The 23,826-nt window shown below is 49.9% G+C and overlaps 1 protein-coding gene across 1 annotated transcript in view; it reads right to left on the bottom strand.

The window, feature by feature from the left end:
- The window catches only part of LOC119969129 (keratin-associated protein 5-1-like), a 148,432-nt gene that overhangs the window by 68,804 nt on the left and 55,802 nt on the right, over positions 1–23,826 (bottom strand). The window contains exon 5 of the mRNA XM_038802347.1: positions 7,810–7,947. Coding sequence (XP_038658275.1) covers positions 7,810–7,947 — 138 coding nt within the window. The remainder of the gene's footprint in view (positions 1–7,809; positions 7,948–23,826) is intronic.

Raw genomic sequence — 23,826 nt, forward strand, 5'->3', positions numbered from 1 at the left:
TGTGAGGTGTGGAGGGTGGAGGGGATGGGGTACAGTGTGTGTCTGTGTGAGTATGGGGAGTGGGATGGGGTACAGTGTGTGTCTGTGTGGGTGTGGGGAGTGGGATGGGGTACAGTTTGTATCTGTGTGAGGGTGGGGAGTGGGATGGGGTACAGTGTCTGTGTGACTGTGGGGGTGGGATGGGGTGCAGTGTGTGTCTGTGTGAGGGTGGGGAGTGGGATGGGGTACAGTGTATCTGTGTGAGGGTGGGGATTGGGATGGGGTACAGTGTGTTTCTGTGTGAGGGTGGGGAGTGGGATGGGGTACATTGTGTGTCTGTGCGAGGGTGGGGAGTGGGATGGGGTACAGTCTGTATCTGTGTGACTGTAGGGAATGGGATGGGATACAGTGTGTGTCTGAGTGACGGTGGGGAGTGGGATGGAGTACAGTGTGTCAGTGTGAGGGTGGGGAGTGGGACGGGGTTCAGTGTGTATCTGTGTGAGGGTGGGGAGTGGGATGTGGTACAGTGTGTTTCTGTGTGAGGGTGGGGAGTGGGATGGGGTACAGTGTGTATCTGTGTGAGGGTGGGGAGTGGGATGGGTATAGTGTGTATCTGTGTGAGGGTGGGGAGTGGGATGGGTACAGTGTGTGTCTGTGTGAGGGTGGGGAGTGGGATGGGGTACAGTGTGTATCTGTGTGAGGGTGGGAGTGGGATGGGGTATAGTGTGTATCTGTGTGAGGGTGGGGAGTGGGATGGGGTACAGTGTGTGTCTGTGTGAGGGTGGGGAGTGGGATGGGGTATCAGTGTGTATCTGTGTGAGGGTGGGGAGTGGGATGGGGTATAGTGTGTATCTGTGTGAGGGTGGGGAGTGGGATGGGGTACAGTGTGTATCTGTGTGAGGGTGGGGAGTGGGATGGGGTATAGTGAGTATCTGTGTGAGGGTGGGGAGTTGGATGGGGTATAATGTGTATCTGTGTGAGGGTGGGGAGTGGGATGTGGTACAGTGTCTGTGAGGGTGGGGAGAGGGATGGGATACTGTGTGTGTGAGTGTGGGGAGTGGGGTGGGCTACAGTGTGTGTGTGAGGGTGGGGAGTGCGTTGGGGTACAGTTTGTGTGTGAGGGTGGGGAGTGGGATGGGGTACAGTGTGTGTCTGTGTGAGGGTGTGGAGTGGGATGGGGTACAGTGTGTGTCTGAGTGAGGGTAGGGAATGGGATGGGATATAGTGTGTGTCTGAGTGAGGGTGGGGAGTGGGATGGGGTACAGTGTGTGTCTGTGCGATGGTGGGGAGTGGGATGGGGTTCAGTGTGTATCTGTGTGAGGGTGGGGAGTGGGATCTGGTACAGTGTGTATCTGTGTGAGGGTGGGGAGTGGGATGTGGTACAGTGTGTATCTGTGTGAGGGTGGGGAGTGGGAAGGGGTATAGTGTGTATCTGTGTGAGGGTGGGGAGTGGGATGGGGTACAGTGTGTGTCTGTGTGAGGGTGGGGAGTGGGATGGGGTACAGTGTATCTGTGTGAGGGTGGGGATTGGGATGGGGTACAGTGTGTTTCTGTGTGAGGGTGGGGAGTGGGATGGGGTACAGTGTGTATCTGTGTGAGGGTGGGGAGTGGGATGGGGTACAGTGTGTGTCTGTGTGAGGGTGGGGAGTGGGATGGGTACAGTGTGTCTGTGTGAGGGTGGGGAGTGGGATGGGTACAGTGTGTATCTGTGTGAGGGTGGGGAGTGGGATGGGTACAGTGTGTATCTGTGTGAGGGTGGGGAGTGGGATGGGGTACAGTGTGTATCTGTGTGAGGGTGGGGAGTGGGATGGGTCAGTGTGTATCTGTGTGAGGGTGGGGAGTGGGATGGGGTACAGTGTGTCTGTGTGAGGGTGGGGAGTGGGATGTGGTACAGTGTGTATCTGTGTGAGGGTGGGGAGTGGGATGGGGTATAGTGTGTATCTGTGTGAGGGTGGGGAGTTGGATGGGGTACAGTGTGTGTCTGTGTGAGGGTGGGGAGTGGGATGTGGTACAGTGTATCTGTGTGAGGGTGGGGAGTGGCATGGGGTATAGTGTGTATCTGTCTGAGGGTGGGGAGTGGGATGTGGTAAAGTGTCTGTGTGAGGGTGGGGATAGGGATGGAATACTGTGTGTGTGAGGGTGGGGAGTGGGGTGGGCTACAATGTGTGTGAGGGTGGGGAGTGGGTTGGGGTACAGTGTGTGTGTGAGGTTGGGGAGTGGGATGGGGTACAGTGTGTGTCTGTGTGAGGGTGGGGAGTGGGATGGGGTACAGTGTGTTTCTGTGTGAGGGTGGGGAGTGGGATGGGGTACAGTGTGTATCTGTGTGAGGGTGGGGAGTGGGATGGGGTACAGTGTGTATCTGTGTGAGGGTGGGGAGTGGGATGGGGTACAGTGTGTGTGAGGGTGGGGAGTGGGACGGGGTACAGTGTGTATCTGTGTGAGGGTGGGGAGTGGGATGGGGTACAGTGTGTGTGTGAGGGTGGGGAGTGGGATGGGGTACAGTGTGTGTGTGAGGGTGGGGAGTGGGTTGGGGTACAGTGTGTGTGTGAGGGTGGGGAGTGGGATGGGGTACAGTATGTGTCTGAGTGAGTGTGGGGAGTGGGATGGGGTACAGTGTGTATCTGTGTGAGGGTGGGGAGTGGGATGGGGTACAATGTGTGTGAGGGTGGGGAGTGGGACGGGGTACAGTGTGTATCTGTGCGAAAGGTGGGGAGTGGGATGCGGTACTGTGTGTGTGTGAGGGTGGGGAGTGGGATGGGTTATAGTGTGTGTCTGTGTGAGGGTGGGGAGTGAGTTGGGGTACAGTGTGTATCTGTGTTAGGGTGGGTAGTGGGATGGGGTACAGTGTGTGTGTGAGGGTGGGGAGTGGGATGGGGTACAGTGTGTGTCTGTGTGAGGGTGGGGAGTGGGATGGGGTACAGTGTGTCTGTGAGGGTGGGAGTGGGATGGGGTACAGTGTGTATCTGTGTGAGGGTTGGGAGGGGATGGGGTACAGTGTGTGTCTGTGAGGGTGGGGAGTGGGATGGGGTACGGTGTGTCTGTGTGAGGGTGGGGAGTGGGATGGGGTACAGTGTCTGTGTGAGGGTGGGGAGTGGGATGGAGTACAGTGTGTATCTGTGTGAGGGTGGGGAGTGGGACGGGGTACAGTGTGTGTCTCTGTGAGGGTGGGGAGTAGGATGGGGTACAGTGTGTGTCTGTGTGAGGGTGGGGGTGGGATGGGTACAGTGTGTGTCTGTGTGAGGGTGGGGAGTGGATGGGGTACAGTGTGTGTCGGTGTGAGGGTGGGGAGTGGGATGGGGTACCGTGGTGTTCTGTGTGAGGGTAGGGATTGGGATGGGTACAGTGTGTATCTGTGTGAGGGTGGGGAGTGGGATGGGGTACTGTGTGTATCTGTGTGAGGGTGAGGAGTGGGATGGGGTACAGTGTCTGTCTGTGTGAGGGTGGGGAGTGGGATGGGGTAACGTGTCTGTCTTTGTGTGGGTGGGGAGTGGGATGGGGTACAGTGTGTGTCTGTGTGAGGGTGGGGAGTGGGATGGGGTACAGTGTGTGTCTGTGTGAGGGTAGGGAGTGGGATGGGGTACAGTGTGTGTCTGTGTGAGGGTAGGGAGTGCGATGCGGTACAGTGTGTCTGTGAGGGTGGGGAGTGGGATGGGGTACGGTGTCTGTCTGTGTGAGGGTGAGGAGTGGGATGGGGTACAGTGTCTGTCTGTGTGAGGGTGGGGAGTGGGATGGGGTAACGTGTCTGTCTTTGTGTGGGTGGGGAGTGGGATGGGGTACAGTGTGTATGTGAGGGTGGGGAGTGGGATGAGGTACAGTGTGTGTCTGTGAGAGGGTGGGGAGTGGGATGGGGTACAGTGTGTGTCTGTGTGAAAGTGGAGAGTGGGATGGGGTACAGTGTGTGTCTGTGTGAGGGTGGGGAGCTGGATGGGGTACAGTGTGTGTCTGTGTGAGGATGGGGAGTGGGATGGGGTACAGTGTGTGTCTGTGTGAGGGTGGGGAGTGGGATGGGGTACAGTGTGTGTCTGTGTGAGGGTGGGGAGTGGGATGGGGTACAGTGTGTGTCTGTGTGAGGGTGGGGAGTGGGATGGGGTACAGTGTCTGTCTGTGTGAGGGTGGGGAGTGGGATGGGGTACAGTGTGTATGTGAGGGTAGGGAGTGCGATGCGGTACAGTGTGTCTGTGTGAGGATGGGGAGTGGGATGGGGTACAGTGTGTGTCTGTGTGAGGGTGGGGAGTGGGATGGGGTACAGTGTGTGTCTGTGTGAGGGTGGGGAGTGGGATGGGGTACAGTGTGTGTCTGAGTGAGTGTGGGGAGTGGGATGGGGTTCAGTGTGTATCTGTGTGAGGGTGGGGAGTGGGATGTGGTACAGTGTGTATCTGTGTGAGGGTGGGGAGTGGGATGTGGTACAGTGTGTATCTGTGTGAGGGTGGGGAGTGGGATGGGGTATAGTGTGTATCTGTGTGAGGGTGGGGAGTTGGATGGGGTACAGTGTGTGTCTGTGTGAGGGTGGGGAGTGGGATGGGGTACAGTGTATCTGTGTGAGGGTGGGGAGTGGGATGGGGTACAGTGTGTATCTGTGTGAGGGTGGGGAGTGGGATGTGGTACAGTGTGTATCTGTGTGAGGGTGGGGAGTGGGATGGGGTATAGTGTGTATCTGTGTGAGGGTGGGGAGTGGGATGTGGTACAGTGTCTGTGTGAGGGTGGGGAGAGGGATGGGATACTGTGTGTGTGAGGGTGGGGAGTGGGGTGGGCTACAATGTGTGTGAGGGTGGGGAGTGGGTTGGGGTACAGTGTGTGTGTGAGGGTGGGGAGTGGGATGGGGTACAGTGTGTGTCTGTGTGAGGGTGGGGAGTGGGATGGGGTACAGTGTGTGTGTGAGGGTGGGGAGTGGGATGGGGTACAGTGTGTGTCTGTGTGAGGGTGGGGAGTGGGATGGGGTACAGTATGTGTCTGTGTGAGGGTGGGAGTGGGATGGGATACAGTGTGTGTCTGAGTGAGGGTGGGGAGTGGGATGGGGTACAGTGTGTGTGAGGGTGGGGAGTGGGACGGGGTACAGTGTGTATCTGTGCGAGGTGGGGAGTGGATGGGGTACAGTGTGTGTCTGTGTGAGGGTGGGGAGTGGGATGGGGTACAGTGTGTCTGGTGAGGGTGGGAGTGGGACTGGGTAAGTGTGTATCTGTGCGAAGGTGGGGAGTGGGATGGGGTTACAGTGTGTATCTGTGTGAGGGTGGGGAGTGGGATGGGGTACAGTGTGTCTGTGTGAGGGTGGGGAGTGGGATGGGGTACAGTGTGTATCTGTGTGAGGGTGGGGAGTGGGATGGGGTACAGTGTGTGTCTGTGTGAGGGTGGGGAGTGGGATGGGGTACAGTGTGTGTCTGTGTGAGGGTGGGGAGTGGGATGGGGTACAGTGTGTATCTGTGTGAGGGTGGGGAGTGGGATGGGGTACAGTGTGTCTGTGTGAGGGTGGGGAGTGGGATGGGGTACAGTGTGTCTGTGTGAGGTGTGGGGAGTGGGATTGGGTACAGTGTGTCTGTGTGAGGGTGGGGAGTGGGATGGGGTACAGTGTGTGTCTGTGTGAGGGTGGGGAGTAGGGATGGGGTACAGTGTGTGTCTGTGTGAGGGTGGGGAGTGGGATGGGTACAGTGTGTGTCTGTGTGAGGGTGGGGAGTGGGATGGGGTACAGTGTGTATCTGTGTGAGGGTGGGGAGTGGGATGTGGTACAGTGTGTATCTGTGTGAGGGTAGGGAGTGCGATGCGGTACAGTGTGTCTGTGTGAGGGTGGGAGTGGGATGGGGTACGGTGTCTGTCTGTGTGAGGGTGAGGAGTGGGATGGGGTACAGTGTCTGTCTGTGTGAGGGTGGGGAGTGGGATGGGGTACAGTGTATCTGTGTGAGGGTGGGGAGTGGGATGGGGTACAGTGTGTGTCTGTGTGAGGGTGGGGAGTGGGATGGGGTACAGTGTGTGTCTGTGTGAGGGTGGGGAGTGGGATGGGGTACAGTGTGTGTCTGTGTGAGGGTAGGGAGTGCGATGCGGTACAGTGTGTCTGTGAGGGTGGGGAGTGGGATGGGGTACGGTGTCTGTCTGTGTGAGGGTGAGGAGTGGGATGGGGTGCAGTGTCTGTCTGTGTGAGGGTGGGGAGTGGGATGGGGTAACGTGTCTGTCTTTGTGTGGGTGGGGAGTGGGATGGGGTACAGTGTGTATGTGAGGGTGGGGAGTGGGATGAGGTACAGTGTGTGTCTGTGTGAGGGTGGGGAGTGGGATGGGGTACAGTGTGTGTCTGTGTGAGGGTGGGGAGTGGGATGGGGTACAGTGTGTATGTGAGGGCGGGGAGTGGGATGAGGTACAGTGTGTGTCTGTGTGAGTGTGGAGAGTGGGATGGGGTACAGTGTGTGTCTGTGTGAGGGTGGGGAGTGGGATGGGGATACAGTGTGTGTCTGGTGAGGGTGGGGAGTGGGATGGGGTACAGTGTGTCTGTGTGAGGATGGGGAGTGGGATGGGGTACAGTGTGTGTCTGTGTGAGGGTGGGGAGTGGGATGGGGTACAGTGTGTATCTGTGTGAGGGTGGGGAGTTGGGATGGGGTACAGTGTGTGTCTGTGTGAGGGTGGGGAGTGGGATGGGGTACAGTGTGTGTCTGTGTGAGGGTGGGGAGTGGGATGGGGTACAGTGTGTCTGTGAGGGTGGGGAGTGGGATGGGGTACAGTGTGTCTGTGTGAGGGTGGGGAGTGGGATGGGGTACAGTGTGTGTCTGTGTGAGGGTGGGGAGTGGGATGGGGTACAGTGTGTATCTGTGTGAGGGTGGGGAGTGGGATGGGGTACAGTGTGTATCTGTGTGAGGGTGGGGAGTGGGATGGGGTATAGTGTGTATCTGTGTGAGGGTGGGGAGTGGGATGGGGTACAGTGTGTATCTGTGTGAGGGTGGGGAGTGGGATGGGGTACAGTGTGTTCTGTGTGAGGGTGGGGAGTGGGATGGGGTACAGTGTGTTTCTGTGTGAGGGTGGGGAGTGGGATGGGGTACAGTGTGTGTCTGTGTGAGGGTGGGGAGTGGGATGGGGTATAGTGTGTGTCTGTGTGAGGGTGGGGAGTGGGATGGGTACAGTGTGTCTGTGTGAGGGTGGGGAGTGGGATGGGGTACAGTGTGTATCTGTGTGAGGGTGGGGAGTGGGATGGGGTACAGTGTGTCTGTGTGAGGGTGGGAGTGGGATGGGGTACAGTGTGTATCTGTGTGAGGTGGGGAGTGGGATGGGGTACAGTGTGTATCTGTGTGAGGGTGGGGAGTGGGATGGGGTACAGTGTGTGTCTGTGTGAGGGTGGGGAGTGGGATGGGGGTACAGTGTGTGTCTGTGTGAGGGTGGGGAGTGGGATGGGTACAGTGTGTATCTGTGTGAGGGTGGGGAGTGGGATGGGGTACAGTGTCTGTCTTTGTGTGGGTGGGGAGTGGGATGGAGTTTCTATCTCACTGACAAAGCCCTATTAATCTAACTCTATCTTACTGCCACCTTGCATTACTCTCACTCTGTCGCATTACCACTATTACTCTCACTCTATTTTGATTAATTAGGGAATCAGGGTTTATGGGGAGATGGCAGGAGAATGGGGATGAGAAAAATATCAGCCAGAATTGAATCAAGGTGCAGACTCGATGGGCCGAGTGGCCTTATTCTGCTCCTATGTCTTCTGGTTTATCTCACCGTCACTCTCAGTTACTCTCACTCTATCTCACTGCTACTCACTGTTACTCTCACTCTATCTCACAGACAATCTGTGTTACTCTCAGTGTCAATCACATCAATGCAGTGATATTCTCTGTGTGTCTGGATCTTGTCTTCTACCTTTCCAGGGGTTGAAACAAGAATGGCCACATCCATTACTGCAGCATTTCTTCCTCCCAGGACAGTCAAAATCATCTTCACATAATTCTGCACACACTCCAACTCCAGACGATTTCGGAGGACAAGTTCCCGGTTTAGCTAAAGCAAAAAAAAAAACAAATCTCAATGAGGGCTGGATCTGATTATTAAAAATTCACACACCATTGCCTGCTCATATATTGTCACCCAGAGATGATTCTTGTTACTCTCCCTGTTACTCATTAATCATCTGTGCCACTCACTAGTCTCAGTCTATCCCACTGCTGCACACTATTATTCTCATTGTATCCCACTGCCACTCACTGTTACTCTCACTCTTTGTCAGTGCCACTCATTAATAATCACACTCAAACTCACTGCCACACACTAGCACTCTCACTCTAACTATTTGCCCATCATTATTAATCTCACACTGTCTCACCGCCCCTCACTATTACTCATTTTATCATGCTCCCAATCAGTATTACTCTATCACATATCCACTCACTAATACACTCACTCTAGCTCATTGTCACTCAGAGGTACACTCACTCTACCTTTATGCCACTCACGATTACTCGCTCTGATTCACTGCCACTCACTATTACAATCACTATAGCAAAACCGCCACTCTTTTTTACTCTCACTCTATCTTACTGCCACTCACTATTACTCTCTCTAACTCCTGCCAATCAGTATTACTTTCATTCTGTGTCACTGTTACTTAGTATTATTCCCACGCTACCTCATTGACACCACCCTGTTACTCTAACTTACTGCCACCTAGCATTACTCCCAATATTACTCTTACTCTGACTCCTTCCAATTGGTATTACTCTCATTCTATGTCATTGTCACTTAGCTATCTCACTGACAAAGCCCTATTACTCTAATTCTATCTTACTGCCACCTTGCATTACTCTCACTCTGTCTCACTGCCACTATTACTCTCACTCTATCTTGATTAATAAGGGGATCAGGGGTTATGAGGAGATGGCAGGAGAATGGGGATGAGAAAAATGTCAGCCATGTCTGTCTGGCTGGATCTGATTCTGAAAAATTTACACACCATTCCTGCTCAGATATTTGTCACCCAGAGGTGATCCTTGTTACTCTCCCCATAACTCATTAATCATCACTGTTACTCTCTGTGCACCTCGATAATAATCCCTGTTACTCTTGGAGTCCCTCAATTATAAACTCTGATACTGTCTGTGTGCCTCAACACTAATCCATGTTACACTCTGCGTGACTCATTACCATTCGCGTTATCTGTCTGAGTAGCTCTGTGGATCGTTAATATTCTTAGTTACTCCGGCACTATCGTTGTAACGAGTTGCCAATTTACTTGAATAATTCATGTTACAGCTGTACAGAGGGAGGACACCATGGAAGAATCAAGAATCAAGGAACGAGGTACTGTGGGTAGACTCAGAAACAGGAAAGGGCAGTCGCTATGATGGGGGTGTACTGCAGGCCTCCCAACAGCCGCAGGAAGTTGAAGAACAGATATGGAAGCTGATTATGGATAGATGTAGAAATAATAGGGTTGTAGTGGGAGACTTTAACTTTCCTCATAATAGGGCAGCACGGTGGCCTAGTGGTTAGCATAACCGCCTCACGGCGCTGAGGTCCCAGGTTCGATCCCGGCTCTGGGTCACTGTCCGTGTGGAGTTTGCACATTCTCCCCGTGTCTGCGTGGGTTTCGCCCCCACAACCCAAAAATGTGCAGAGTAGGTGGATTGGCCACGCTAAATTGCCCCTTAATTGGAAAAAATAATTGGCTAATCTAAATTTAAAAAAAAAAAAAAAACTTTCCTCATATTGACTGGAAATCCCATCGGGCTTGGGGTCTGGATGGTGAGGAAGAAGGTTTTTTGGATCAATATGTGGCTAATCCGAGTCAAGAGGGGGCTATATTAGACCTAGTACTAGGGAACGGCTCCGGCCACGTCATCAAAGTTGCAGTAGGAGAACATGTGGCAAACAGTGACCACAATTCCATAAATTTTCAGATATTCATGGAAAAGGATGAGTGTTGTCCTCGGGTTAAGGTGCTAAATTGGGGGGAGGCTAACTACAACCAGATTAGGCAGGATTTGGAGGCTGTTGTTTGGGAGAGGCTGCTTGAGGGTAAATCCACATTTGGCATATGGGAGTCTTTGAAGGAGCAGTTGATGGGAGTGTAGGACAGGCATGTGCCGGTAAAAAGGAAGGACAGAAAAGGCAGGATTCAGGAACCATGAATGACCAGGGAAATTGAGAATCTTGTCAAAAAGAAAAAAGATGCATGTGTGAGGTAAAGGCAACTAAAACAGATGAAGCACTTGAGGAATACAAGGAAAGTAGAAAAGAGCTGAAGCAGAGAGTTAGGATGGCAAAAAGGGGCCACGAAATGTCCTTGGCAGACAGGATTAAGGAGAATCCCAAGGCATTTTATATGTATATTAGGAACAAGAGGGTAGCTAGAGAATGAGTTGTCCCACTCAAGGACAAAGGAAGGAAATTATGTGTAGAATCAGAGGAAGTAGGTGAGGTCCTTAATGAATATTTGACATTGGTATTCACAAAGGAGAGGGACGCGTTGATTGGTGGTATCTGAGAGTAATATGTACACTTTAGAACAAGTCGTTATTTCGAGGGAGGAAGTGTTAGGTGTGTTAAAAAACAGTAAGGTAGATAAATCCCCAGGGCCAGATGGCATCTATCCCAAATTACTGAGGGAGACAAGAGATGAAATTGCCTCTAACATAAATCCTTGTGTCCTCATTGGCCACAGGTGAGATCCCAGAGGATTTGTGTATGGCCAATATTGTACCATTATTTAAGAAGGGTTGCAAGGATAATCCGGGTCATTATAGGCCAGTGAGCTTGAAGTCAGTGATAGTGAAATTGTTGGAATAGATTCTCAGAGATAGGACCTATGCACATTTGGAAGTGAATGGTCTTATTAGCGACAGACAGCATGATTTTGTACGAGGGAGGTCATGTTTTACTAATTGAATTGAATTATTTGATGAGCTGACAAAAATGACTCTGGAGGGAGGTCAGTGGATGTTATCTACAAGGACTTTAGTAAACATTTGATAAGGTCCCTCAAGGCAGGCTGGTGCAAAAGATTAAATCACATGGGGTCAGGGGTGAACTAGCTGGATAAATCCAGAACTGGCTTGGCCATAGAAGACAGAGGGTAGCAGTAGAAGGGTGTTTTTCTGAATGGAGGTCTGTGACTAGTGGTGTTCCACAGGGATCAGTGGGGCCTCTGCTCTTTGTAATACACATAAATAACTTGTAAGAAAATGTAGCGGGTCTGATTAGCAAGTTTGTGGATGATACTAAGATTACAGGAGTTGCGGATAGTGTCGAAGATATTCAGAGAATACAACAGGATATAGATAGGCTGCAAAATTGGGCAGAGTAATAGCAGATGGAATTTAACCCGGACAAATACGAGGTGATGCATTTTGGTAGATTCAAAGAACAAAGAAAAAAGAAAAGTACAGCACAGGAACAGGCCCTTCGGCCCTCCAAGCCTGTGCCGACCATGCTGCCCGTCTAAACTAAAATCTTCTGCACTTCCGGGGTCGGTATCCCTCTATTCCCATCCTATTCATGTATTTGTCAAGACATAGAACATAGAACGATACAGCACAGTACAGGCCCTTCGGCCCTCGATGTTGCACCGACATGGAAAAAATCTAAAGGCCATCTAACCTACACTATGCCCTTATCATCCATATGCTTATCCAATAAATTTTTAAATGCCCTCAATGTTGGCGAGTTCACTATTGTTGCAGGTAAGGCATTCTACGGCCTCACCACTCTTTGCGTAAAAAAACCCACCTCTGACCTCTGTCCTATATCTATTACCCCTCAATTTAAGGCTATGTCCCCTCGTGCTAGCCACCTCCATCCGCGGGAGAAGGCTCTCGCTGTCCACCCTATCTAACCCTCTGATCATTTTTTATGCCTCTATTAAGTCACCTCTTAACTTTCTTCTCTCTAACGAAAACAACCTCAAGTCCATCAGCCTTTCCTCATAAGATTTTCCCTCCATACCAGGCAACATCCTGGTAAATCTCCTCTGCACCCGTTCCAAAGCTTCCACGTCCTTCCTATAATGAGGCGACCAGAACTGTACGCAATACTCCAAATGCGGCCGTACTAGAGTTTTGTACAACTGCAACATGACCTCATAGCTCCGGAACTCAATCCCTCTACCAATAAAGGCCAACACACCATAGGCCTTCTTCACAACCCTATCAACCTGGGTGGCAACTTTCAGGGATCTATGTACATGGACACCGAGATCCCTCTGCTCATCCACACTACCAAGAATTTTACCATTAGCCAAATATTCCGCATTCCTGTTATTCTTTCCAAAGTGAATCACCTCACACTTCTCCACATTAAACTCCATTTGCCACCTCTCAGCCCAGCTCTGCAGCTTATCTATGTCCCTCTGTAACCTGTAACATCCTTCCGCACTGTCTACAACTCCACCGACTTTAGTGTCGTCTGCAAATTTACTCACCCAACCTTCTGCGCCCTCCTCTAGGTCATTTATAAAAATGACAAACAGCAACGGCCCCAGAACAGATCCTCGTGGTACGCCACTGGTAACTGAACTCCATTCTGAACATTTCCCATCAACCACCACCCTCTGTCTTCTTTCAACTAGCCAATTTCTGATCCACATCTCTAAATCACCCTCAATCCCCAGCCTCCGTATTTTCTGCAATAGCTGACTGTGGGGAACCTTATCAAACGCTTTACTGAAATCTATATACACCACATCAACTGCTCTACCCTCGTCTACCTGTTCAGTCACCTTCTCAAAGAACTCGATAAGGTTTGTGAGGCATGACCTACCCTTCACAAAACCATGCTGACTGTCCCTAATCATATTATTCCTATCTAGATGATTATAAATCGTATCTTTTATAATCCTCTCTAAGACTTTACCCACCACAGACGTTAGGCTCACCGGCCTATAATTACCGGGGTTATCTCTACTCCCCTTCTTGAACAAAGGGACCACATTTGCTATCCTCCAGTCCTCTGGCACTATTCCTGTAGCCAATGATGACCTAAAAATCAAAGCCAAAGGCTCAGCAATCTCTTCCCTGGCTTCCCAGAGAATCCTAGGATAAATCCCATCCGGCCCCGGGGACTTATCTATTTTCACCTTGTCCAGAATTGCCAACACTTCTTCCCTACGTACCTCAATGCCATCTATTCTAATAGCCTGGGTCTCAGCATTCTCCTCCACAATATTATCTTTTTCTTGAGTGAAGTATTCATTTAGTATCTCGCTTATCTCCTCAGCCTCCACACACAACTTCCCACCACTGTCCTTGACTGGCCCTACTCTTACCCTAGTCATTCTTTTATTCCTGACATACCTATAGAAAGCTTTTGGGTTTTCCTTGATCCTACCTGCCAAAGACTTCTCATGTCCCCTCCTTGCTCGTCTCAGCTCTCTCTTTAGATCGTTCCTCGCTTCCTTGTAACTATCAAGCGCCCCAACTGAGACTTCACGCTTCATCTTCACATAGGCCTCCTTCTTCCACTTAACAAGAGATTCCACTTCTTTGGTAAACCACGGTTCCCTCGCTCGACCCCTTCCTCCCTGCCTGACTGGTACGTACTTATCAAGAACATGCAATAGCTGTTCCTTGAACAAGCTCCACATATCCAGTGTGCCCAACCCTTGCAGCCTACTTCTCCAACCAACACATCCTAAGTCATGTCTAATGGCATCATAATTGCCCTTCCCCCAGCTATAACTCTTGCCCTGCGGGGTATACTTATCCCTTTCCATCACTAACGTAAAGGTCACCGAATTGTGGTCACTGTTTCCAAAGTGCTCACCTACCTCCAGATCTAACACCTAGCCTGGTTCATTACCCAAAACCAAATCCAATGTGGCCTCGCCTCTTGTTGGCCTGTCAACATATTGTGTCAGGAAACCCTCCTGCACACATTGTACAAAGAATGACCCATCTAATGTACTCGAACTATATCTTTTCCAGTCAATATTTGGAAAGTTAAAGTCTCCCATAACAACTACCCTGTTACTTTCGCTCTTTTCCAGAATCATCTTCGCCATCCTTTCCTCTACATCCCTAGAACTATTAGGTGGCCTACAGAAAACTCCCAACAGGGTGACCTTTCCTTTCCTGTTTCTAACCTCAGCCCATACTACCTCAGAAGAAGAGTCCCCATCTAGCATCCTTTCCGCCACCGTAATACTGTCCTTGACTAGCAGCGCCACACCTCCCCCTCTTTTGCCCCCTTCTCTGAGCTTACTAAAACACCTAAACCCCGGAACCTGCAACAATCATTCCTGTCCCTGCTCTATCCATGTCTCTGAAATGGCCACAACATCGAAGTCCCAGGTACCAACCCATGCTGCCAGTTCCCCTACCTTATTTCGTATACTCCTGGCATTGAAGTAGACACACTTCAAACCACCTACCTGAACACTGGCACCCTCCTGCGAAGTCAAATCTGTGCTCCTGACCTCTATACTCTCAATCTCCCGTACCCCAAAACTACAATCCAGGTTCCCATGCCCCTGCTGAATTAGTTTAAATCCCCCCAAAGAGCACTAACAAATCTCCCCCCCAGGATATTGGTGCCCCTCAGGTTCAGATGTAGACCATCCTGTCTATAGAGGTCCCACCTTCCCCAGAAAGAGCCCCAGTTATCCAGAAATCTGAATCCCTCCCGCCTGCACCATCCCTGTAGCCACGTGTTTAATTGCTCTCTCTCCCTATTCCTCATCTCACTATCACGTGGCACGGGCAACAACCCAGAGATAACAACTCTGTTTGTTCTCGCTCTGAGCTTCCATCCTAGCTCCCTAAAGGCCTGCCTGACATCCTTGTCCCCTTTCCTACCTATGTCGTTAGTGCCAATGTGGACTACTACTTGGGGCTGCTCCCCTCTCCCTTAAGGACCCGGAAAACACGATCCGAGACATCACGTACCCTTGCACCTGGGAGGCAACATACTAAACGTGAGTCTCTCTCGCTCCCACAAAATCTCCTATCTGTGCCCCTGACTATTGAGTCCCCAATTACTAATGTTCTATTCCTTTCCCCCCTTCCCTTCTGAGCAACAGGGACAGACTCCGTGCCAGAGGCCCGTACCCCATGGCTTACCCCTGGTAAGTCGTCCCCAAGTATCCAAAACGGTATACTTGTTACTCAGGGGAACGACCGCAGGGGGTCCCTGCACTGACTGCTTCTTCCCAGTCCCTCTTACAGTTACCCATCTATCTCCAGTCTTTGGTGTAACTACTTCCCTGAAGCTCCTATCTATGACCCCCTCTGCCTCCCGAATGATCCAAAGTTCATCCAGCTCAAGCTCCAGGTCCCTAACACGGTTTTTGAGGAGCTGGAGTTGGGTGCATTTCCCACAGATGAAATCAGCAGGGACACTGACGGCGTCCCTCACCTCAAACATTCTGCAGGAGGAGCATTGTACTGCCTTCCCTGACATCACCTCTAGATTTTAAAAAAAACAAGAAAAAGAAAGCTTACCTGATATTACCTCAAACCCTGCTCCCGATAAAAGGTAAGCAAATTTAAAGGCACTCAGTCACCTTCACGACAGGCCCCTGCTCCCGCTTCCCAACCACCGTGGGGTGGGGGGGTTGGTTAGAGGAGGAGGTAGAGTGGGAAACACTCACGAAGTGTTTCGGGTTTAACTGTCACTTGCCAACAGCCCCTCCACAAACCACCTTCAACTTAGGCTGACCGCACTGCACGTATGCAAATTTCCCCAGAACAGCTGATCAGTAGCTCTGCACTGCTGCCCTCTGCTGGATGATTGCCTTCACTAAAACTCCTTGGGTCTCCTTCGCAGGTTCACCTTCAACTTAGGCTGACCGCACTGCACGTATGCAAATTTCCCCAGAACAGCTGATCAGTAGCTCTGCCCTGCTGCCCACTGCTGGATGATTGCCTTCACTCAAACTCCTTGGGTCTCCTTCGCAGGTTCACCTTCAACTTTGGCCGACCGCACTGCACGTATGCAAATTTCCCCAGAACAGCTGATCAGTAGCTCTGCTCTGCTGCCCTCTGCTGGATGCTTACCTTCACTCAAACTCCTTGGGTCTCCTTCGTAGGTTCACCTTCAACTTAGGCTGACCGCACTGCACGTATGCAAATTTCCACAGAACAGCTGATCAGTAGCTCTGCTCTGCTGCCCTCTGCTGGACGATTGCCTTCACTCAAACTCCTTGGGTCTCCTTCGCAGGTTCACCTTCAACTTAGGCTGACCGCACTGCACGTATGCAAATTTCCCCAGAACAGCTGATCAGTAGCTCTGCTCTGCTGCCCCCTGCTGGACGATTGCCTTCAATCAAACTCCTTGGGTCTCCTTCGCAGGTTCACCTTCAACTTAGGCTGACCGCACTGCACGTATGCAAATTTCCCCAGAACAGCTGATCAGTAGCTCTGCTCTGCTGCCCTCTGCTGGACGATTGCCTTCACTCAAACTCCTTGGGTCTCCTTCGCAGGTTCACCTTCAACTTAGGCTGACCGCACTGCACGTATGCAAATTTCCCCAGAACAGCTGATCAGTAGCTCTGCTCTGCTGCCCTCTGCTGGACGATTGCCTTCACTCAAACTCCTTGGGTCTCCTTCGCAGGTTCACCTTCAACTTAGGCTGACCGCACTACACGTATGGAAGTTTCCCCAGAACAGCTGATCAGTAGCTGTGCTCTGCTGCCCTCTGCTGGACGATTGCCTTCAATCAAACTCCTTGGGTCTCCTTCGCAGGTTCACCTTCAACTTAGGCTGACCGCACTGCACGTATGCAAATTTCCCCAGAACAGCTGATCAGTAGCTCTGCTCTGCTGCCCTCTGCTGGACGATTGCCTTCAATCAAACTCCTTGGGTCTCCTTCGCAGGTTCACCTTCGACTTAGGCTGACCGCACTGCACGTATGCAAATTTCCCCAGAACAGCTGATCAGTAGCTCTGCTCTGCTGCCCTCTGCTGGACGATTGCCTTCACTCAAACTCCTTGGGTCTCCTTCGCAGGTTCACCTTCAACCTAGGCTGACCGCACTGCACGTATGCAAATTTCCCCAGAACAGCTGATCAGTAGCTCTGCTCTGCTGCCCTCTACTGGACGATTGCCTTCACTCAAACTCCTTGGGTCTCCTTCACAGGTTCACCTTCAACTTAGGCTGACCGCACTGCACGTATGCAAATTTCCCCAGAACAGCTGATCAGTAGCTCTGCTCTGCTGCCCTCTGCTGGACGATTGCCTTCACTCAAACTCCTTGGGTCTATTTGCAGGTTCACCTTCAACTTCGGCCGAATGCACTGCACGTATGCAAATTTCCCCAGAACAGCTGATCAGTAGCTCTGCTCTGCTGCCCTCTGCTGGACGATTGCCTTCACTCAAACTCCTTGGGTCTCCTTCGCAGGTTCACCTTCAACTTAGGCCGACCGCACTGCACGTATGCAAATTTCCCCAGAACAGCTGATCAGTAGCTCTGCTCTGCTGCCCTCTGCTGGACGATTGCCTTCACTCAAACTCCTTGGGACTCCTTCGCAGGTTCACCTTCAACTTTGGCCGACCGCACTGCACGCATGCAAATTTCCCCAGAACAGCTGATCAGTAGCTCTGCTCTGCTGCCCTCTGCTGGACGATTGCCTTCACTCAAACTCCTTGGGTCTCCTTCGCAGGTTCACCTTCAACTTAGGCCGAACGCACTGCACGTATGCAAATTTCCCCAGAACAGCTGATCAGTAGCTCTGCTCTGCTGCCCTCTGCTGGATCCCAGGTTACTGAGGGAAGCGAGGGTCGAAATAGCTGGGGCCTTAACAGATATCTTTGCAGCATCCTTGAGCACGGGTGAAGTCCCAGAGGACTGGGGAATTGCTAGTGTTGTCCCTTTGTTTAAGAAGGGTAGCAGGGATAATCCAGGGAATTATAGACCTGTGAGCTTGACGTCAGTGGCAGGCAAACTGTTGGAGAAGATACGGAGAGATAGGATCTATTCACATTTGGAAGAAAATAGACTTATTAGTGACAGGCAGCATGGTTTTGTGCAGGGAAGGTCATGTCTTACAAACCTAATAGAATAATGGGTAGCACAGTAGCATGGTGGTTAGCATAAATGCTTCACAGCTCCAGGGTCCCAGGTTCGATTCCCAGCTGGGTCACTGTCTGTGTGGAGTTTGCATGTCCTCCCCGTGTGTGCGTGGGTTTCCTCCGGGTGCTCCGGTTTCCTCCCACAGTCCAAAGATGTGCGGGCTAGGTGGATTGGCCATGCTAAATTGCCCGTAGTGTCCTAAAAAGTAAGGTTAAGGGGGGGGGGGGGTTGTTGGGTTACGAGAATAGGGTGATACGTGGGTTTGAGTAGGGTGATCATTGCTCGGCACAACATCGAGGGCCGAAGGGCCTGTTCTGTGCTGTACTGTTCTATGTTCTATGTTCTAATTCTTTGAGGAAGTGACAAAGCTAATTGATGAGGGAAGGGCTGTAGATGTCGTATACATGGACTTTAGTAAGGCGTTTGATAAGGTTTCCCATGGCAGGTTGATGGAAAAAGTGAAGTTGTATGGGGTTCAGGGTGTACTAGCTAGATGGATAAAGAACTGGCTGGGCAACAGGAGACAGAGAGTAGTGGTGGAAGGGAGTGTCTCAAAATGGAGAAAGGTGACTAGTGGTGTTCCACTGGGATCCGTGCTCGGACCACTGTTGTTTGTGATCTACATGAATGACCTGGAGGAAGGTTTAGGTGGTCTGATTAGCAAGTTTGCAGATGATACTAAGATTGGTGGAGTTGCAGATAGCGAGGAGGACTGTCAGAGAATACAACAAAATATAGATAGATTGGAGAGTTGGGCAGAGAAATGGCAGATGGAGTTCAATCCAGGCAAATGCGAGGTGATGCATTTTGGAAGATCAAATTCAAGAGCGGACTATATCGTCAATGGAAGGGTCTTGGAGAAAATTGATGTGCAGAGAGATCTGGGAGTTCAGGTCCATTGTAGCCTGAAGGTGGCAACGCAGGTTGATAGAGTGGTCAAGAAGGCATACAGCATGCTTGCCTTCATCGGACGGGGTATTGAGTACAAGAGTTGGCAGGTCATGTTACAGTTGTATAGGACTTTGGTTCGGCCACATTTGGAATACTGCGTGCAGTTCTGGTCGCCACATTACCAGAAGGATGTGGATGCTTTAGAGAGGGTGCAGAGGAGCTTCACCAGGATGTTGCCTGGTATGGAGGGTGCTAGCTATGAAGAAAGGTTGAGTAGATTAGTATTGTTTTCGTTGGAAAGACGGAGGTTGAGGGGAGACCTGATTGAGGTCTACAAAATTATGAGAGGTATGGACAGGGTGGATAGCAACAAGCTTTTCCCAAGAGTGGGGGTGTCAGTTACAAGGGTTTCAAGGTGAGAGGGGGAAAGTTTAAGGGAGATGTGCGTGGAAAGTCCCTCCCTTCAATCAGTAACCTGGGATAGATCCCATCTGGTCCTGGGGATTGTCCATCTTAATGCCTTTTAGAATACCCAAAACTTCCCCCTTCCTTATGACGACTTGACCTAGAGTATTTAAACAACCATCCCTAGCCTCAACATCCGTCATGTCCCTCTCCATGGTGAATACCGATGCAAAATACTCATTAATAATCTCACTTATTTCATCTGACTCTACACATAAATCCCCTCTTTAATCTTTGAGTGGGCCAATCCTTCTCTAGTTACCCTCTTGCTCCATATAAACCAATAAAAAGCTTTGGGATTTTCCTTAAACCTGTTCGCCAAAGATATTTCATGACCCCTTTTAGCCCTCGTTATTGCGCGTTTGAGATTTGTCCTACTTTCCCGATAATCCTCTAAAGCTTCATCAGTTTTGAATCACCTCGATCTTATGTATGCTTCCTTTTTCATCTTACCTAGTCTCCCAATTCCACCCGTTATCCATGGTTCCCTAATCTTGCCATTTCTATCCCTCATTTTCACAGGGACATGTCTGTCCTGCACTCTAATCAACCTTTCCTTAAATGACTCCCACATTTCAAATATGTATTTACCCTTAAACAGCTGCTCCCAGTCCAAATTCCCTAGCTCCTGCCGAATTTTGTTATACTCGGCCTTTCCCCAATTTAGCACTCTTCCTTTCGGACCACTCTCGTCTTTGTCCATGAGTATTCTAAAACTTACGGTATTGCGATCGCTATTCCCAAAGTAATCACTGACTGAAACTTCAACCACCTGGCCAGGATCATTCCCCAATACCAGGTCCAGTATAAGAACATAAGAACATAAGAACATAAGAACTAGGAGCAGGAGTAGGCCATCTGGCCCCTCGAGCCTGCTCCGCCATTCAATGAGATCATGGCTGATCTTTTGTGGACTCAGCTCCACTTTCCGGCCCGAACACCATAACCCTTAATCCCTTTATTCTTCAAAAAACTATCTATCTTTACCTTAAAAACATGTAATGAAGGAGCCTCAACTGCTTCACTGGGCAAGGAATTCCATAGATTCACAACCCTTTGGGTGAAGAAGTTCATCCTAAACTCAGTCCTAAATCTACTTCCCCTTATTTTGAGGCTATGCCCCCTAGTTCTGCTGTCACCCGCCAGTGGAAACAACCTGCCCGCATCTATCCTATCTATTCCCTTCATAATTTTAAATGTTTCTATAAGATCCCCCCTCATCCTTCTATATTCCAACGAGTACAGTCCCAGTCTACTCAACCTCTCCTCATAATCCAACCCCTTCAGCTCTGGGATTAACCTAGTGAATCTCCTCTGCACACCCTCCAGCGCCAGTACGTCCTTTCTCAAGTAAGGAGACCAAAACTGAACACAATACTCCAGGTGTGGCCGCACCAACACCTTATACAATTGCAACATAACCTCCCTAGTCTTAAACTCCATCCCTCTAGCAATGAAGGACAAAATTCCATTTGCCTTCTTAATCACCTGTTGCACTTGTAAACCAACCTTCTGTGACTCATGCACTAGCACACCCAAGTCTCTCTGAACAGCGGCATGCTTTAATATTTTATCGTTTAAATAATAATCCCGTTTGCTGTTATTCCTACCAAAATGGATAACCTCATATTTGTCAACATTTTATTCCATCTGCCAGACCCGAGCCCATTCACTTAACCTATCCAAATCCCTCTGCAGACTTCCAGTATCCTCTGCACTTTTCGCTTTACCACTCATCTTAGTGTCATCTGCAAACTTGGACACATTGCCCTTGGTCCCCAACTCCAAATCATCAATGTAAATTGTGAACAATTGTGGGCCCAACACGGATCCCTGAGGGACACCACTAGCTACTGATTGCCAACCAGAGAAACACCCATTTATCCCAACTCTTTGCTTTCTATTAATTAACCAATCCTCTATCCATGCTACTACTTTACCCTTAATGCCATGCATCTTTATCTTATGCAGCAACCTTTTGTGTGGCACCTTGTCAAAGGCTTTCTGGAAATCCAGATATACCACATCCATCGGCTAACCATTATCTACTGCACTGGTAATGTCCTCAAAAAATTCCACTAAATTAGTTAGGCATGACCTGCCTTTTACGAACCCATGCTGCGTCTGCCCAATGGGACAATTTCTATCCAGATGCCTCGCAATTTCTTCCTTGATGATAGATTCCAGCATCTTCCCTATTACCGAAGTTAAACTCACTGGCCTATAATTTCCTGCTTTCTGCCTACCTCCTTTTTTAAACAGTGGCGTCACGTTTGCTAATTTCCAATCCACCGGGACCACCCCAGAGTCTAGTGAATTTTGGTAAATTATCACTAGTGCATCTGCAATTTCCCTAGCCATCTCTTTTAGCACTCTGGGATGCATTCCATCAGGGCCAGGAGACTTGTCTACCTTTAGCCCCATTAGCTTGCCCATCACTACCTCCTTAGTGATAGCAATCCTCTCAAGGTCCTCACCTGTCATAGCCTCATTTCTATCAGTCGCTGGCATGTTATTTGTGTCTTCCACTGTGAAGACCGACCCAAAAAACCTGTTCAGTTCCTCAGCCATTTCCTCATTTCCCATTATTAAAACTCCCTTCTCATCCTCTAAAGGACCAATATTTACCTTAGCCACTCTTTTTTGTCTTATATATTTGTAAAAACTTTTACTGTCTGTTTTTATGTTCTGAGCAAGTTTACTCTCATACTCTATCTTACTCTTCTTTATAGCTTTTTTAGTAGCTTTCTGTTGCCCCCTAAAGATTTCCCAGTCCTCTAATCTCCCAGCAATCTTTGCCGCTTTATATGCTTTTTCCTTCAATTTGATACTCTCCCTTATTTCCTTAGATATCCACGGTCGATTTTCCCTCTTTCTTCCGTCCTTCCTTTTTGTTGGTATAAACCTTTGCTGAGCACTGTGAAAAATCGCTTGGAAGGTTCTCCACTGTTCCTCAACTGTTCCACCATAAAGTTTTAGCTCTCAGTCTACCTTAGCTAGTTCTTCTCTCATCCCCTTGTAATCTCCTTTGTTTAAACACAAAACACTAGTATTTGATTTTACTTTCTCACCCTCCATCTGTATTTTAAATTCCACCATATTGTGATCGCTCCTTCCGAGAGGATCCCTAACTATGAGATCATGAATCAATCCTATCTCATTACACAGGACAAGATCTAGGACCGCTTGTTCCCTCGTAGGTTCCATTACATACTGTTCTAGGAAACTATCGCGGATACATTCTATAAACTCCTCCTCACGGTTGCCTTGACCGACCTGGTTAAGCCAATCGACATGTAGATTAAAATCCCCCATGATAACTGCTGTACCATTTCTACATGCATCAGTTATTTCTTTGTTTATTGCCTGCCCCACCATCTCATTACTATTTGGTGGCCGATAGACTACTCCTATCAGTGACTTTTTCGCCTTACTATTCCTGATTTCCACCCAAATGGATTCAACCTTATCCTCCATAGCACCGATGTCATCCCTTACTATTGCCCGGATGTCATCCTTAAATAACAGAGCAACACCACCTCCCTTACCATCCACTCTGTCCTTCCGAATAGTTTGATACCCTCGGATATTTAACTCCCAGTCGTGACCATCCTTTAACCATGTTTCAGTAATGGCCACTAAATCATATTCATTTACGATGATTTGTGCCACCAACTCATTTACTTTATTCCGAATACTACGAGCATTCAGGTAAAGTACACTTATGTTGGTTTTTTTACCTCTGTTTTGAATCTTAACATCTCCAGTTTTATTCCTTTTGTTATTACTGGGCCTATTCACTGTGCTCCCCTCAGTCACTGTACCTTGTACTGTCGCCCTTATGGATTTCTGACTATGTCTTCTCTGCCTTGCACTTTTCCCCTTACTTCCTTTTGTTTCTGTCCCTGTTTTACTACCTTCCAACTTCCTGCATCGGTTCCCATCCCCCTGCCACATTAGTTTAAACCCTCCCCAACAGCTCGAGAAAACACCCCCCCTAGGACATCGGTTCCAGTCCTGCACAAGTGCAGACCGTCCGGTTTGTACTGGTCCCACCTCCCCCAGAACCGGTCCCAATGCCCCAGGAATTTGAATCCCTCCCTCTTGCACCATTTCTCAAGCCACGCATTCATCCTATCTATCCTGACATTCCTACTCTGACTAGCTCGTGGCACTGGTAGCAATCCTGAGATTACTACCTTTGAGGTCCTACTTTTTAGTTTAACTCCTAACTCCCTGAATTCCGCTTGTAGGACCTCATCCCGTTTTTTACCTATATCGTTGGTGCCTATGTGCACCACGACAGCTGGCTGTTCACCCTCCCCCCCCCAGAATGTCCTGCAGCCGCTCCGAGACATCCTTGACCCTTGCACCAGGGAGGCAACATACCATCCTGGAGTTTCGATTGCGTCCACAGAACCGCCTGTCTATTCCCCTTACGATCGAGTCCCCTATCACTATAGCCCTGCCATTTTTCTTCCTGCCCTGCTGTGCAGCAGAGCCAGCCACGGTGCCATGAACCTGG

The sequence above is a fragment of the Scyliorhinus canicula genome, chromosome 7, assembly GCF_902713615.1.
Source record: "Scyliorhinus canicula chromosome 7, sScyCan1.1, whole genome shotgun sequence".
NCBI lineage: Eukaryota > Metazoa > Chordata > Chondrichthyes > Carcharhiniformes > Scyliorhinidae > Scyliorhinus > Scyliorhinus canicula.